Source organism: Nerophis lumbriciformis, linkage group LG12 (assembly GCF_033978685.3).
Source record: "Nerophis lumbriciformis linkage group LG12, RoL_Nlum_v2.1, whole genome shotgun sequence".
NCBI classification, from domain to species: domain Eukaryota; kingdom Metazoa; phylum Chordata; class Actinopteri; order Syngnathiformes; family Syngnathidae; genus Nerophis; species Nerophis lumbriciformis.
In genome coordinates this window covers 2,340,318-2,357,500 of record NC_084559.2, presented here as the reverse complement: position 1 = coordinate 2,357,500, position 17,183 = coordinate 2,340,318, and the positions used below count along the sequence as shown (strand labels likewise).

At 34.4% G+C, this 17,183-nt stretch overlaps 1 protein-coding gene across 2 annotated transcripts in view; it reads left to right on the top strand.

Annotated features, from left to right (window-relative positions):
- Positions 1-17,183, top strand: part of LOC133595852 (T-box transcription factor TBX1-like) — a 52,691-nt gene that overhangs the window by 28,247 nt on the left and 7,261 nt on the right. Inside the window, exons 6-7 of one of the 2 annotated variants that reach the window (XM_072914192.1) lie at positions 1-6; positions 444-544. The exon at positions 1-6 is cut by the window's left edge and continues 62 nt beyond it. In XM_072914192.1, coding sequence (XP_072770293.1) covers positions 1-6; positions 444-544 — 107 coding nt within the window. Of the gene's footprint in view, positions 7-443; positions 1,034-17,183 lie in introns of those variants that run through there. The other variant, XM_072914191.1, reaches the window with a different exon arrangement.

Below are 17,183 nucleotides of genomic sequence, written 5' to 3'. Positions count from 1 at the left end.
GGACTGGTGAGTGTTTACTCTCCTGTGGAAAAAGTCATGTAAGGTGCAACAAAACACTAGAAAACAGTCTATTTTAGCGCATGCATGAGGTGCAACCTGCTTTGTGAACGTACACAACCAGGACTGGAGGAGCTTTTACAAAACACAGGATATCATTTCAAAGATCATCTCTGCTGCTTTTTCCGTGATTGATGGATGTGAAGTCCACACATCTGCTACGGAAACTAGTGACTCACTTTCTTCCAAACGCTGCTCATTTTTCCCCCTTTCAAGCTTAAACTAAACATATTACTCTGAAGTGGAAGTCTTATTAATCTCAGAATGCTCCAGAATTTGTTTGCATGCATTGATCTCCCCCAACACGCATCAGAACACAAGCCTGGCGGATGCTTGTGGTCTGAGCCTTTTCATTAAAATGACTCCTGTCTCCGTCCCCCCCGCAGGCCCAGGAATCACAGGCCGGGCTCGCTGCCAATAATGAGTGCTTTTGCCAGAACAAGAAACCCGATGTCATCGCCGCCTCAGCACAACGGAGCAGAGAAAGGTTTGCAGCTCGCTGTTTTGTTCCACCTCATGTAGGCTGGCCCGACGTGAGACCGAGTCTGCTTCTGTCATCTTTAACGACGGAGCCCCCGTGTCCAAGATGAGCCGTGTTTTGTTCCGTTCACGGTCAGGACATAAATAGTCAGGCCTTTGCGGCACGTTGGCTTCGAAAAATATCTATAAAATTAAAGCTGCAAGCAGCATTGGTCGGGCCCGCGTATTTGGCAGGTGCTAGTCCTAAGTGTCCCAATACTATTGTCCAGTTTTAGTCCTAAGTGTCCCAATACTTTTGTCAAGTTGTAGTCCTAAGTGTCCCAATACTTTTGGCCAGTGTAGGTGTCCCAATACTTTTGTCCAGTGGTAGTCCTAAGTTTCCCAATACTGTTGTCTACTTTTAGTCCTAACTGTCCCAATACCTTTGTCCATTGGTAGTCATAAGTGTCCCAAAACTTTTGTCTACTTTTAGTCAGAATTGTCCCAATACTTTTGTCTAGTGTACCTACCTTGTCTGCATTGTGTGGGCACGTTGGTGCTTCCTGCTTTTAAGCAGCCATCTTAAAAAAACAAAACCGGAGCAGTTATTAAAACCCCCATCTATACTTTTAATCACAAGGGTTTAATCTCTCTCCTGTGTTAGTTTGAAGCCGAAACGACAAACGCGCTCAGAGGAGATAGATTTTGAAGAAAGGTGACCGGTTTTTACAAAAATTTTGTTTTGAAGGGGGAATAGCAAACTTCCTGTTAATTTTTGCTGGGGGTTGTCAATTTATGAAATGTAGGTCTAAGTGAGACCTACATAGAAGTGTTTGTTTCATGTCTCTCCGACCTTTTCAGTGGGAGTTACAGGCAGTTTTGTCAGTTTTTTCATCCGAGGAGCAGTTTTTTGTGCGTTTTATTAACAAATTGCGCTAGAACACAATTTTGAGATTTGGGGTTAGGTTTTTTATTAGATCACACTTTTTGCCAGTCCTGATGTGTGCGTTCAGTTTGGTGAGTTTTGAAGCATGTTAAGGGGGTCAAATTGCAGCTCAAAGAGGCAAAAGTGACTGTTTTTAGTACTTTTTTGTCTTGAAGGGGGAATTTCCAACTTCCTGTTGATTTCTGCCCAAGGATGTACAATTATGAAATCTAGGTCTAAGTCAGACCTACATAGAGAATTTTGTTTCATGTCTTTCCGACCTTCCTAGTGGGAGTTACAGGCAGTCTAGTTTTTTTTTCCTAGGGGGCGCTAGAGCACAATTTTGAGTTTTGGGGTTCGTTTTTTTTTTATTAAAAGACAATTTTCGCAGGTCCTGATGTGTGGGTCACATATGGTGAGTTTTTAAGCATGTTAAGTGGGTCAAATTAGTGCTCAAAGAGGCGGCCGGTATAATAATAATAATAAAACCTTACAAATTCAATAGGTCCTTATGTCCCATTGCATAAGGAGTCCTTATACAATGGGCCATGCGGGCCCTAATTAAAGCTGCAAGCAGCGATGGACGGGACCGACTTTGACGGCACATGAAATCCAAACCGGAGCAGTAATTAAAACTCTTTCGTCAACTTTTAATCAGAAGGGTTTAATCTCTTTCCTGTGCTAGTTTGAAGCTGACACGACAAACGCGCTCAAAGGAGATAATGTTTGAAAAAAGGTGACCGGTTTTTACAAAACTTTTCTTTTGAAGGGGGAATTGCAATCTTCCTGTTGATTTTTGCTGGGGGTTGTCAATATATGAAATGTAGGTCTAAGTGAGACCTACATAGAGGTTTTTGTTTCATGTCTCTACGACATTCCTACCGGAAGTTACAAGCAGTTTTGTCTGTGTTTTTTCCTAGGGGGCGCTAGAGCGCAATTTTGAGTTTTGGGGTTGGGTTTTTTTCATTAGATCGCAATTCTTGCCAGTCCTGATGTGTGTGTCCAGTTTGGTGAGTTTTGAAGCATGTTAAGGGGGTCAAATTACAGCTCAAAGAGGCAAAAGTGACTGTTTTTAGTAAACTTTTGTTTTGAAGGGGGAATTGCCAACTTCTTGTTGATTTTTGCTGAATGTATGAAATGTAGTTCTAAGTCAGACCTACATAGAGGTTTTTGTTTCATGTCTCTACGACATTCCTACCGGAAGTTACAAGCAGTTGTGTCTGTGTTTTTTCCTAGGGGGCGCTAGAGCGCAATTTTGAGTTTTGGGGTTGGGTTTTTTTTTTATTAGATCGCAATTCTTGCCAGTCCTGATGTGTGTGTCCAGTTTGGTGAGTTTTGAAGCATGTTTAGGGGGTCAAATTACAGCTCAAAGAGGCAAAAGTGACTGTTTTTAGTAAACTTTTGTTTTGAAGGGGGAATTGCCAACTTCTTGTTGATTTTTGCTGAATGTATGAAATGTAGTTCTAAGTCAGACCTACATAGAGGTTTTTGTTTCATGTCTCTACGACATTCCTACCGGAAGTTACAAGCAGTTTTGTCTGTGTTTTTTCCTAGGGGGCGCTAGAGCGCAATTTTGAGTTTTGGGGTTGGTTTTTTTTATTAGATCGCAATTCTTGCCAGTCCTGATGTGTGTGTCCAGTTTGGTGAGTTTTGAAGCATGTTAAGGGGGTCAAATTATAGCTCAAAGAGGCAAAAGTGACTGTTTTTAGTAAACTTTTGTTTTGAAGGGGAAATTGCCAACTTCTTGTTGATTTTTGCTGAATGTATGAAATGTAGTTCTAAGTCAGACCTACATAGAGGTTTTTGTTTCATGTCTCTACGACATTCCTACCGGAAGTTACAAGCAGTTTTGTCTGTGTTTTTTCCTAGGGGGCGCTAGAGCGCAATTTTGAGTTTTGGGGTTGGGTTTTTTTTATTAGATCGCAATTCTTGCCAGTCCTGATGTGTGTGTCCAGTTTGGTGAGTTTTGAAGCATGTTAACGGGGTCAAATTACAGCTCAAAGAGGCAAAAGTGACTGTTTTTAGTAAACTTTTGTTTTGAAGGGGGAATTGCCAACTTCTTGTTGATTTTTGCTGAATGTATGAAATGTAGTTCTAAGTCAGACCTACATAGAGGTTTTTGTTTCATGTCTCTACGACATTCCTACCGGAAGTTACAAGCAGTTTTGTCTGTGTTTTTTCCTAGGGGGCGCTAGAGCGAAATTTTGAGTTTTGGGGTTGGGTTTTTTTATTAGATCGCAATTCTTGCCAGTCCTGATGTGTGTGTCCAGTTTGGTGAGTTTTGAAGCATGTTAAAGGGGTCAAATTACAGCTCAAAGAGGCAAAAGTGACTGTTTTAAGTAAACTTTTGTTTTGAAGGGGGAATTGCCAACTTCTTGTTGATTTTTGCTGAATGTATGAAATGTAGTTCTAAGTCAGACCTACATAGAGGTTTTTGTTTCATGTCTCTAAGACATTCCTACCGGAAGTTACAGCAGTTGTGTCTGTGTTTTCTTCCTATGGGGGCGCTAGAGCGCAATTTTGAGTTTTGGGGTTGTTGTTTTTTTTTTTATTAGATCGCAATTCTTGCCAGTCCTGATGTGTGTGTCCAGTTTGGTGAGTTTTGAAGCATGTTAAGGGGGTCAAATTACAGCTCAAAGAGACAATAGTGACTGTTTTTAGTAAACTTTTGTTTTGAAGGGGGAATTGCCAACTTCTTGTTGATTTTTGTTGAATGTATGAAATGTAGTTCTAAGTCAAACCTACATAGAGGTTTTTGTTTCATGTCTCTACGACATTCCTACCGGAAGTTACAAGCAGTTTTGTCTGTGTTTTCTTCCTATGGGGGCGCTAGAGCGCAATTTTGAGTTTTGGGGTTGGGTTTTTTTATTAGATCGCAATTCTTGCCAGTCCTGATGTGTGTGTCCAGTTTGGTGAGTTTTGAAGCATGTTAAAGGGGTCAAATTACAGCTCAAAGAGGCAAAAGTGACTGTTTTTAGTAAACCTTTGTTTTGAAGGGGGAATTGCCAACTCCTTGTTGATTTTTGCTGAATGTATGAAATGTAGTTCTAAGTCAGACCTACATAGAGGTTTTTGTTTCATGTCTCTACGACATTCCTACCGGAAGTTACAAGCAGTTTTGTCTGTGTTTTTTCCTAGGGGGCGCTAGAGCGCAATTTTGGGTTTTGGGGTTGGGTTTTTATATTAGATCGCAATTCTTGCCAGTCCTGATGTGTGTGTCCAGTTGGGTGAGTTTTGTAGCATGTTAAGGGGGTCAAATTACAGCTCAAAGAGGCAAAAGTGACTGTTTTTAGTAAACTTTTGTTTTGAAGGGGGAATTGCCAACTTCTTGTTGATTTTTGCTGAATGTATGAAATGTAGTTCTAAGTCAGACCTACATAGAGGTTTTTGTTTCATGTGTCTACGACATTCCTACCTGAAGTTACAAGCAGTTGTGTCTGTGTTTTCTTCCTATGGGGGCGCTAGAGCGCAATTTTGAGTTTTGGGGTTGGGTTTTTTTTTTATTAGATCGCAATTCTTGCCAGTCCTGATGTGTGTGTCCAGTTTGGTGAGTTTTGAAGCATGTTAAGGGGGTCAAATTACAGCTCAAAGAGGCAAAAGTGACTGTTTTTAGTAAACTTTTGTTTTGAAGGGGGAATTGCCAACTTCTTGTTGATTTTTGCTGAATGTATGAAATGTAGTTCTAAGTCAGACCTACATAGAGGTTTTTGTTTCATGTCTCTACGACATTCCTACCGGAAGTTACAAGCAGTTTTGTCTGTGTTCTTTCCAAGGGGGCGCTAGAGCGCAATTTTGAGTTTTGGGGTTGGGTTTTTTTTTATTAGATCGCAATTCTTGCCAGTCCTGATGTGTGTGTCCAGTTTGGTGAGTTTTGAAGCATGTTAAGGGGGTCAAATTACAGCTCAAAGAGGCAAAAGTGACTGTTTTTAGTAAACTTTTGTTTTGAAGGGGGAATTGCCAACTTCTTGTTGATTTTTGCTGAATGTATGAAATGTAGTTCTAAGTCAGACCTACATAGAGGTTTTTGTTTCATGTCTCTACGACATTCCTACCGGAAGTTACAAGCAGTTTTGTCTGTGTTTTTTCCTAGGGGGCGCTAGAGCGCAATTTTGAGTTTTGGGGTTGGTTTCTTTTTTATTAGATCGCAATTCCTGCCAGTCTTGATGTGTGTGTCCAGTTTGGTGAGTTTTGAAGCATGTTAAGGGGGTCAAATTACAGCTCAAAGAGGCAAAAGTGACTGTTTTTAGTAAACTTTTGTTTTGAAGGGGGAATTGCCAACTTCTTGTTGATTTTCGCTGAATGTATGAAATGTAGTTCTAAGTCAGACCTACATAGAGGTTTTTGTTTCATGTCTCTACGACATTCCTACCGGAAGTTACAAGCAGTTGTGTCTGTGTTTTCTTCCTATGGGGGCGCTAGAGCGCAATTTTGAGTTTTGGGGTTGGGTTTTTTTTTTATTAGATCGCAATTCTTGCCAGTCCTGATGTGTGTGTCCAGTTTGGTGAGTTTTGAAGCATGTTAAGGGGGTCAAATTACAGCTCAAAGAGGCAAAAGTGACTGTTTTTAGTAAACTTTTGTTTTGAAGGGGGAATTGCCAACTTCTTGTTGATTTTTGCTGAATGTATGAAATGTAGTTCTAAGTCAGACCTACATAGAGGTTTTTGTTTCATGTCTCTACGACATTCCTACCGGAAGTTACAAGCAGTTTTGTCTGTGCTTTTTCCTAGGGGGCGCTAGAGCGCAATTTTGAGTTTTGGGGTTGGGTTTTTTTATTAGATCGCAATTCTTGCCAGTCCTGATGTGTGTGTCCAGTTTGGTGAGTTTTGAAGCATGTTAAAGGGGGTCAAATTACAGCTCAAAGAGGCAAAAGTGACTGTTTTTAGTAAACTTTTGTTTTGAAGGGGGAATTGCCAACTTCTTGTTGATTTTTGCTGAATGTATGAAATGTAGTTCTAAGTCAGACCTACATAGAGGTTTTTGTTTCATGTCTCTACGACATTCCTACCGGAAGTTACAAGCAGTTTTGTCTGTGTTTTTTCCTAGGGGGCGCTAGAGCGCAATTTTGAGTTTTGGGGTTGGGTTTTTTATTAGATCGCAATTCTTGCCAGTCCTGATGTGTGTGTCCAGTTTGGTGAGTTTTGAAGCATGTTAAGGGGGTCAAATTACAGCTCAAAGAGGCAAAAGTGACTGTTTTTAGTAAACTTTTGTTTTGAAGGGGGAATTGCCAACTTCTTGTTGATTTTTGCTGAATGTATGAAATGTAGTTCTAAGTCAGACCTACATAGAGGTTTTTGTTTCATGTCTCTACGACATTCCTACCGGAAGTTACAAGCAGTTTTGTCTGTGTTTTCTTCCTATGGGGGCGCTAGAGCGCAATTTTGAGTTTTGGGGTTGGGTTTTTTTATTAGATCGCAATTCATGCCAGTCCTGATGTGTGTGTCCAGTTTGGTGAGTTTTGAAGCATGTTAAGGGGGTCAAATTACAGCTCAAAGAGGCAAAAGTGACTGTTTTTAGTAAACTTTTGTTTTGAAGGGGGAATTGCCAACTTCTTGTTGATTTTTGCTGAATGTATGAAATGTAGTTCTAAGTCAGACCTACATAGAGGTTTTTGTTTCATGTCTCTACGACATTCCTACCGGAAGTTACAAGCAGTTCTGTCTGTGTTTTTTCCTAGGGGGCGCTAGAGCGCAATTTGGAGTTTTGGGGTTGGGTTTTTTATTAGATCGCAATTCTTGCCAGTCCTGATGTGTGTGTCCAGTTTGGTGAGTTTTGAAGCATGTTAAGGGGGTCAAATTACAGCTCAAAGAGGCAAAAGTGACTGTTTTTAGTAAACTTTTGTTTTGAAGGGGGAATTGCCAACTTCTTGTTGATTTTTACTGAATGTATGAAATGTAGTTCTAAGTCAGACCTACATAGAGGTTTTTGTTTCATGTCTCTACGACATTCCTACCGGAAGTTACAAGCAGTTCTGTCTGTGTTTTTTCCTAGGAGGCGCTAGAGCGCAATTTTGAGTTTTAGGGTTGGGTTTTTTTATTAGATCGCAATTCTTGCCAGTCCTGATGTGTGTGTCCAGTTTGGTGAGTTTTGAAGCATGTCAAGAGGGTCAAATTACAGCTCAAAGAGGCAAAAGTGACTGTTTTTAGTAAACTTTTGTTTTGAAGGGGGAATTGCCAACTTCTTGTTGATTTTTGCTGAATGTATGAAATGTAGTTCTAAGTCAGACCTACATAGAGGTTTTTGTTTCATGTCTCTACGACATTCCTACCGGAAGTTACAAGCAGTTTTGTCTGTGCTTTTTCCTAGGGGGCGCTAGAGCGCAATTTTGAGTTTTGGGGTTGGGTTTTTTTATTAGATCGCAATTCTTGCCAGTCCTGATGTGTGTGTCCAGTTTAGTGAGTTTTGAAGCATGTTAAAGGGGGTCAAATTACAGCTCAAAGAGGCAAAAGTGACTGTTTTTAGTAAACTTTTGTTTTGAAGGGGGAATTGCCAACTTCTTGTTGATTTTTGCTGAATGTATAAAATGTAGTTCTAAGTCAGACCTACATAGAGGTTTTTGTTTCATGTCTCTACGACATTCCTACCGGAAGTTACAAGCAGTTTTGTCTGTGTTTTTTCCTAGGGGGCGCTAGAGCGCAATTTTGAGTTTTGGGGTTGGTTTTTTTTTTTTATTAGATCGCAATTCTTGCCAGTCCTGATGTGTGTGTCCAGTTTGGTGAGTTTTGAAGCATGTTAAGGGGGTCAAATTACAGCTCAAAGAGGCAAAAGTGACTGTTTTTAGTAAACTTTTGTTTTGAAGGGGGAATTGCCAACTTCTTGTTGATTTTTGCTGAATGTATGAAATGTAGTTCTAAGTCAGACCTACATAGAGGTTTTTGTTTCATGTCTCTACGACATTCCTACCGGAAGTTACAAGCAGTTTTGTCTGTGTTTTTTCCTAGGGGGCGCTAGAGCGCAATTTTGAGTTTTGGGGTTGGTTTTTTTTTTTTATTAGATCGCAATTCTTGCCAGTCCTGATGTGTGTGTCCAGTTTGGTGAGTTTTGAAGCATGTTAAGGGGGTCAAATTACAGCTCAAAGAGGCAAAAGTGACTGTTTTTAGTAAACTTTTGTTTTGAAGGGGGAATTGCCAACTTCTTGTTGATTTTTGCTGAATGTATGAAATGTAGTTCTAAGTCAGACCTACATAGAGGTTTTTGTTTCATGTCTCTACGACATTCCTACCGGAAGTTACAAGCAGTTTTGTCTGTGTTTTTTCCTAGGGGGCGCTAGAGCGCAATTTTGAGTTTTGGGGTTGTTGTTTTTTTTATTAGATCGCAATTCTTGCCAGTCCTGATGTGTGTGTCCAGTTTGGTGAGTTTTGAAGCATGTTAAGGGGGTCAAATTACAGCTCAAAGAGGCAAAAGTGACTGTTTTTAGTAAACTTTTGTTTTGAAGGGGGAATTGCCAACTTCTTGTTGCTTTTTGCTGAATGTATGAAATGTAGTTCTAAGTCAGACCTACATAGAGGTTTTTGTTTCATGTCTCTACGACATTCCTACCGGAAGTTACAAGCAGTTTTGTCTGTGTTTTCTTCCTATGGGGGCGCTAGAGCGCAATTTTGAGTTTTGGGGTTGTTTTTTTTTTATTAGATCGCAATTCTTGCCAGTCCTGATGTGTGTGTTCAGTTTGGTGAGTTTTGAAGCATGTTAAGGGGGTCAAATTACAGCTCAAAGAGGCAAAAGTGACTGTTTTTAGTAAACGTTTGTTTTGAAGGGGGAATTGCCAACTTCTTGTTGATTTTTGCTGAATGTATGAAATGTAGTTCTAAGTCAGACCTACATAAAGGTTTTTGTTTCATGTCTCTACGACATTCCTACCGGAAGTTACAAGCAGTTTTGTCTGTGTTTTTTCCTAGGGGGCGCTAGAGCGCAATTTTGAGTTTTGGGGTTTGATTTTTTTTTTATTACTGATGTGTGTATCAAATATGGTGAGTTTTGAAGCATGTTAAAAGGGTCAAATTACAGCTCAAAGAGGCGGCCGGTATAATAATAATAAAACCTTACAATTACAATAGGGTCCTCTGTCCCAAAGGGACATTGCGGTCCCTAAAAATAAATACACACGCAGTACAGGACAACAGTTTGGACGCCCCTTCTCATTTCAATGCGTTTTCTTTATTTTCACGACTGTTTACATTGTAGATCAGCGGTATCGAACGTACGGCCCCGTTGAACAGGTTTTATCCGACACCTGTGAAGTGAAAACCACTTCAGGTGACTACCTCTTGAAGCTCATGGAGAGAATGCCAAGAGTGTGCAAAGCAGTAATCAGAGCAAAGGGTGGCTATTTTGAAGAAACTAGAATATAAAGCATGTCAACCAGCTATTGCAAGGAATTTAGGGATTTCACCATCTACGCTCCGTAATATCATCAAAGGGTTCAGAGAATCCGGAGAAATCACTGCACGTAAGCGGCTAAGCCCCGTGACCTTCCATCCCTCAGGCTGTACTGCATCAACAAGCGACATCGGTGTGTAAAGGATATCACCACATGGGCTCAGGAACACTTCAGAAACCCACTGTCAGTAACTACAGTTGGTCGCTACATCTGTAAGTGCAAGTTAAAACTCTCCTACGCAAGGCGAAAACCGTTTATCAACAACACCCGGAAACGCCGTCGGCTTCGCTGGGCCTGAGCTCATCTAAGATGGACTGATACAAAGTGGAAAAGTGTTCTGTGGTCTGACGAGTCCACATTTCAAAAATTGTTTTTGGAAACTGTGGACGTCGTGTCCTCCGGACCAAAGAGGAAAAGAACCATCCGGATTGTTATAGGCGCAAAGTTGAAAAGCCAGCATGTGTGATGGTATGGGGGTGTATTAGTGCCCAAGACATGGGTAACTTTCACATCTGTGAAGGCGCCATTAATGCTGAAAGGTACATACAGGTTTTGGAGCAACATATGTTGCCATCCAAGCAATGTTACCATGGACGCCCCTGCTTATTTCAGCAAGACAATGCCAAGCCATATTCAGCACGTGTTACAACAGTGTAGTTTCGTTAAAAAAAAGAGTGCGGGTACTTTCCTGGCCCGCCTGCAGTCCAGACCTGTCTCCCATCGAAAATGTGTGGCGCATTATGAAGCCACTCCTACCCTGATTATTATTTTTTTTATTTTTTTTATTGTTAAGTAATATTATTTTGTGTGGAAAATAACAAATGTAACATCATTCAAGTTTTAAATGTATAAATATTATATTAGACATGGGTAACTTTCACATCTGTGAAGGCGCCATTAATGCTGAAAGGTACATACAGGTTTTGGAGCAACATATGTTGCCATCCAAGCAACGTTACCATGGACGCCCCTGCTTATTTCAGCAAGACAATGCCAAGCCATATTCAGCACGTGTTACAACAGTGTAGTTTCGTAAAAAAAAGAGTGCGGGTACTTTCCTGGCCCGCCTGCAGTCCAGACCTGTCTCCCATCGAAAATGTGTGGCGCATTATGAAGCCACTCCTACCCTGATTATTTTTATTATTATCATTTTTTTTTTTTTAATTGTTAAGTAATATTATTTTGTGTGGAAAATAACAAATTTAACATCATTCAAGTTTTAAATGTATAAATATTATATTAGACATGGGTAACTTTCACATCTGTGAAGGCGCCATTAATGCTGAAAGGTACATACAGGTTTTGGAGCAACATATATTGCCATCCAAGCAACGTTACCATGGACGCCCCTGCTTATTTCAGCAAGACAATGCCAAGCCATATTCAGCACGTGTTACAACAGTGTGGTTTCGTAAAAAAAGAGTGCGGGTACTTTCCTGGCCCGCCTGCAGTCCAGACCTGTCTCCCATCGAAAATGTGTGGCGCATTATGAAGCCACTCCTACCCTGATTATTTTTATTATTATTATTATTTTTTTTTTAATTGTTAAGTAATATTATTTTGTGTGGAAAATAACAAATTTAACATCATTCAAGTTTTAAATGTATAAATATTATATTAGACATGGGTAACTTTCACATCTGTGAAGGCGCCATTAATGCTGAAAGGTACATACAGGTTTTGGAGCAACATATGTTGCCATCCAAGCAATGTTACCATGGACGCCCCTGCTTATTTCAGCAAGACAATGCCAAGCCACATTCAGCACGTGTTACAACAGCGTGGCTTCATAGTAAAAAAAGAGTGCGGGTACTTTCCTGGCCCGCCTGCAGTCCAGACCTGTCTCCCATCGAAAATGTGTGGCGCATTATGAAGCGTAAAATACGACAGCGGAGTTGAACGATTGAAGCTCTACATAAAACAAGAATGGGAAAGAATTCCACTTTCAAAGCTTCAACAATTAGTTTCCTCAGTTCCCAATCGTTTATTGAGTGTTGTTAAAAGAAAAGGCCATGTAACGCAGTGGTGAACATGCCCTTTCCCAACTACTTTGGCACGTGTTGCAGCCATGAAATTCTAAGTTAATTATTATTTGCTAAAAAATAATAAAGTTTATCAGTTTGAACATCAAATATGTTGTCTTTGTAGTGCATTCAATTGAAAATGGGTTGAAAAGGATTTGCAAGTCATTGTATTCCGTTTATATTTACATCTAACACAATTTCCCAACTCATATGGAAACGGGGTTTGTAAATAGTCATGAAAATAAAGAAAACACATTGAATGAGGAGAAAGTGTGTCCAAACTTTTGGCCTGTACTGTATATTAATACTAGCAATTAAAATACAGTAAAAGGTATTTATTCAGTGGTACTTCGGTTTTTGCACGCCCAACTTTTCGCATTTTCGAGTCAAAACCGATTCCTTCAGTTGTGGACATTATGTGTGTGTGGTTTGTTTGTTCATAGAAAACACACGGGATGATGAACAAACAACTCCATGTTTCTTCACGTCAGAGCAGGATTAGTTAAGCAGTAACTCAGAGCGTCAGACAAAAAGGCTTTTCACCGTCTCTTGCCAAATAATCCACCTCGGGGCCAAAGAAAGTTGCAACTGCCAGCACTTTGATAAGGAATACGAGGAAACAATCAAGAAATAAGTTGTGACAAGAGTACGCTGGGCTCTCTCCTACATCTTCAATGTTCATTTATCCATTTCATTCCTCGTTTATGTTTATTCCGCATTGTTGTCTGCATTTAGAACTGGAATTATTCTCTACAAAAATGTACTTTGCGATCGTATTTCTGCGTGTTTGGAATGTAATATTTATTATGGGAGAAAAATGCTATGATTTTGATTCGGTTTAGGCAGACCTTCTGGAAACGGAATGAAAACCGAGGTACCACAAATTGGGGCCCTGAGCAGAATTGTACTTGGAGCCACTCCTACCTTGATTATTATTATTATTATTATTATTATTTTTTTAATTGTTAAGTAATATTATTTTGTGTGGAAAATAACAAATTTAACATCATTCAAATTTTAAATGTATAAATATTATTATTATTTTTATTTTTTTTTAATTGTTAAGTAATATTATTTTGTGTGGAAAATAACAAATTTAACATCATTCAAATTTTAAATGTATAAATATAGTATTATTATTATTATTTTTTTTTTTTTTTTAAATTGTTAAGTAATATTATTTTGTGTGGAAAATAACAAATTTAACATCATTCAAATTTTAAATGTATAAATATTATTATTATTATTATTATTTTATTTTTTTTAATTGTTAAGTAATATTATTTTGTGTGGAAAATAACAAATTTAACATCATTCAAATTTTAAATGTATAAATATTATTATTATTATTTTTTATTTTTTTTTTATTGTTAAGTAATATTATTTTGTGTGGAAAATAACAAATTTAACATCATTCAAATTTTAAATGTATAAATATTATTATTATTATTTTTTTATTTTTTTTTAATTGTTAAGTAATATTATTTTGTGTGGAAAATAACAAATTTAACATCATTCAAATTTTAAATGTATAAATATTATTATTATTATTATTTTTTAAATTGTTAAGTAATATTATTTTGTGTGGAAAATAACAAATTTAACATCATTCAAATTTTAAATGTATAAATATTATTATTATTGTTATTTTATTTTTTTAAATTGTTAAGTAATATTATTTTGTGTGGAAAATAACAAATTTAACATCATTCAAATTTTAAATGTATAAATATTATTATTATTATTATTATTTTTTATTTTTTTTAATTGTTAAGTAATATTATTTTGTGTGGAAAATAACAAATTTAACATCATTCAAATTTTAAATGTATAAATATTATTAATATTATTTTTTATTTTTTTTAAATTGTTAAGTAATATTATTTTGTGTGGAAAATAACAAATTTAACATCATTCAAATTTTAAATGTATAAATATTATTATTATTATTATTTTTTTTTTTTAATTGTTAAGTAATATTATTTTGTGTGGAAAATAACAAATTTAACATCATTCAAATTTTAAATGTATAAATATTATTATTATTATTTTTTTTTTTTTTTAATTGTTAAGTAATATTATTTTGTGTGGAAAATAACAAATTTAACATCATTCAAATTTTAAATGTATAAATATTATTATTATTATTATTTTTTTTTTAAATTGTTAAGTAATATTATTTTGTGTGGAAAATAACAAATTTAACATCATTCAAATTTTAAATGTATAAATATTATTATTATTATTTTTATTATTATTTAAATTGTTAAGTAATAATATTTTGTGTGGAAAATAACAAATTTAACATCATTCAAATTTTAAATGTATAAATATTATTATTATTATTTTTATTTATTTTTTTAATTGTTAAGTAATATTATTTTGTGTGAAAAATAACAAATTTAACAACATTCAAATTTTAAATGTATAAATATTATTGTTATTATTATTATTTTTTTTTAAATTGTTAAGTAATATTATTTTGTGTAGAAAATAACAAATTTAACATCATTCAAATTTTAAATGTATAAATATTATTATTATTTTTTTTTTTAATTGTTAAGTAATATTATTTTGTGTGGAAAATAACAAATTTAACATCATTCAAATTTTAAATGTATAAATATTATTATTATTATTATTTTATTTTTTTTAAATTGTTAAGTAATATTATTTTGTGTGGAAAATAACAAATTTAACATCATTCAAATTTTAAATGTATAAATATTATTATTATTATTTATTTATTTTTTTTAATTGTTAAGTAATATTATTTTGTGTGGAAAATAACAAATTTAACATCATTCAAATTTTAAATGTATAAATATTATTATTATTATTATTTTTCAAATTGTTAAGTAATATTATTTTGTGTGGAAAATAACAAATTTAACATCATTCAAATTTTAAATGTATAAATATTATTATTATTATTTATTTTTTTTTTTTAAATTGTTAAGTAATATTATTTTGTGTGGAAAATAACAAATTTAACATCATTCAAATTTTAAATGTATAAATATTATTATTATTATTATTATCATTTTTCAAATTGTTAAGTAATATTATTTTGTGTGGAAAATAACAAATTTAACATCATTCAAATTTTAAATGTATAAATATTATTATTATTATTTTTTTTTTTTTTTAAATTGTTAAGTAATATTATTTTGTGTGGAAAATAACAAATTTAACATCATTCAAATTTTAAATGTATAAATATTATTATTTTTATTTTTTTTTAATTGTTAAGTAATATTATTTTGTGTAGAAAATAACAAATTTAACATCATTCAAATTTTAAATGTATAAATATTATTATTATTATTATTTTATTTTTTTAATTGTTTAGTAATATTATTTTGTGTGGAAAATAACAAATTTAACATCATTCAAATTTTAAATGTATAAATATTATTATTATTATTATTATTATTATTTAAATTGTTAAGTAATATTATTTTGTGTGGAAAATAACAAATTTAACATCATTCAAATTTTAAATGTATAAATATTATTATTATTATTATTATCATTTTTCAAATTGTTAAGTAATATTATTTTGTGTGGAAAATAACAAATTTAACATCATTCAAATTTTAAATGTATAAATATTATTATTATTATTATTATTATTTTTTTAAATTGTTAAGTAATATTATTTTGTGTGGAAAATAACAAATTTAACATCATTCAAATTTTAAATGTATAAATATTATTATTTTTTTTTTTTTTTAATTGTTAAGTAATATTATTTTGTGTAGAAAATAACAAATTTAACATCATTCAAATTTTAAATGTATAAATATTATTATTATTATTATTTTATTTTTTTAATTGTTTAGTAATATTATTTTGTGTGGAAAATAACAAATTTAACATCATTCAAATTTTAAATGTATAAATATTATTATTATTATTATTATTATTATTTAAATTGTTAAGTAATATTATTTTGTGTGGAAAATAACAAATGTAACATCATTCAAATTTTAAATGTATAAATATTATTATTATTATCTTTTTTTTTTTTTTAATTGTTAAGTAATATTATTTTGTGTGGAAAATAACAAATTTAACATCATTCAAATTTTAAATATATAAATATTATTATTATTATTATTTTTATTTTTTTTTAATTGTTAAGTAATATTATTTTGTGTGGAAAATAACAAATTTAACATCATTCAAATTTTAAATGTATAAATATTATTATTATTTATTTTTTATTTTTTTTAATTGTTAAGTAATATTATTTTGTGTGGAAAATAACAAATTTAACATCATTCAAATTTTAAATGTATAAATATTATTATTATTATTATTTTTTATTTTTTTTTAAATTGTTAAGTAATATTATTTTGTGTGGAAAATAACAAATTTAACATCATTCAAATTTTAAATGTATAAATCTTACTAAATGTTTTGTGAGCCAGTAATACTTCCGTAGGAAATACAGTCGTGGTCAAAAGTTTGTAAAGAACATCATGTCATGGCTGTCTTAAGTTTCCAGTAATTTCTACAACTCTTATTTTTTTGTGATAGAGTGATTGCAGCACATAATTGTTGGTCACAAAAAAACATTCATGAAGTTTGCTTCTTTTATGAATTTATTATGAGTCTACTGAAAATGTACACCTCAATTTTTGTTTCATCTGACCACAGAACTTTCCTCCAGAAGGTCTTATCTTTGTCCGTGTGATGTCAGATGAAACAAAAATTCAGCTGTTTTGTCACAATACCCAGCAATATGTTAATAGGCCTTTAATCTTATAGTACACCATACATACCGTCAAGCATGGTGGTGGTAGTATTATGCTCTGGGCCTGTTTTGCTGCCAATGGAACTGGTGCTTTACAGAGAGTAAATGGGACAATGAAAAAAAGGAGGATTACCTCCAAATTCTTCAGGACAAGCTAAAATCATCAGCCCGGAGGTTGGGTCTTGGGCGCAGTTGGGTGTTCCAACAGGACAATGACCCCAAACACACGTCAAAAGTGGTAAAGGAATGGCTAAATCAGGCTAGAATGAAGGTTTTAGAATGGCCTTCCCAAAGTCCCTGACTTAAACGTGTGGACAATGCTGAAGAAACAAGTCCATGGGGCGGTATAGCTCGGTTGGTAGAGCGGCCGTGCCAGCAACTTGAGGGTTGCAGGTTCGATCCCCGCTTCCGCCATCCTAGTCACTGCTGTTGTGTCCTTGGGCAAGACACTTTACCCACCTGCTCCCAGTGCCACCCACACTGGTTTAAATGTAACTTAGATATTGGGTTTCACTATATAAGGCGCTTTGAGTCACTAGAGAAAAGCGCTATATAAATGTAATTCACTTCACTTCACGTTAG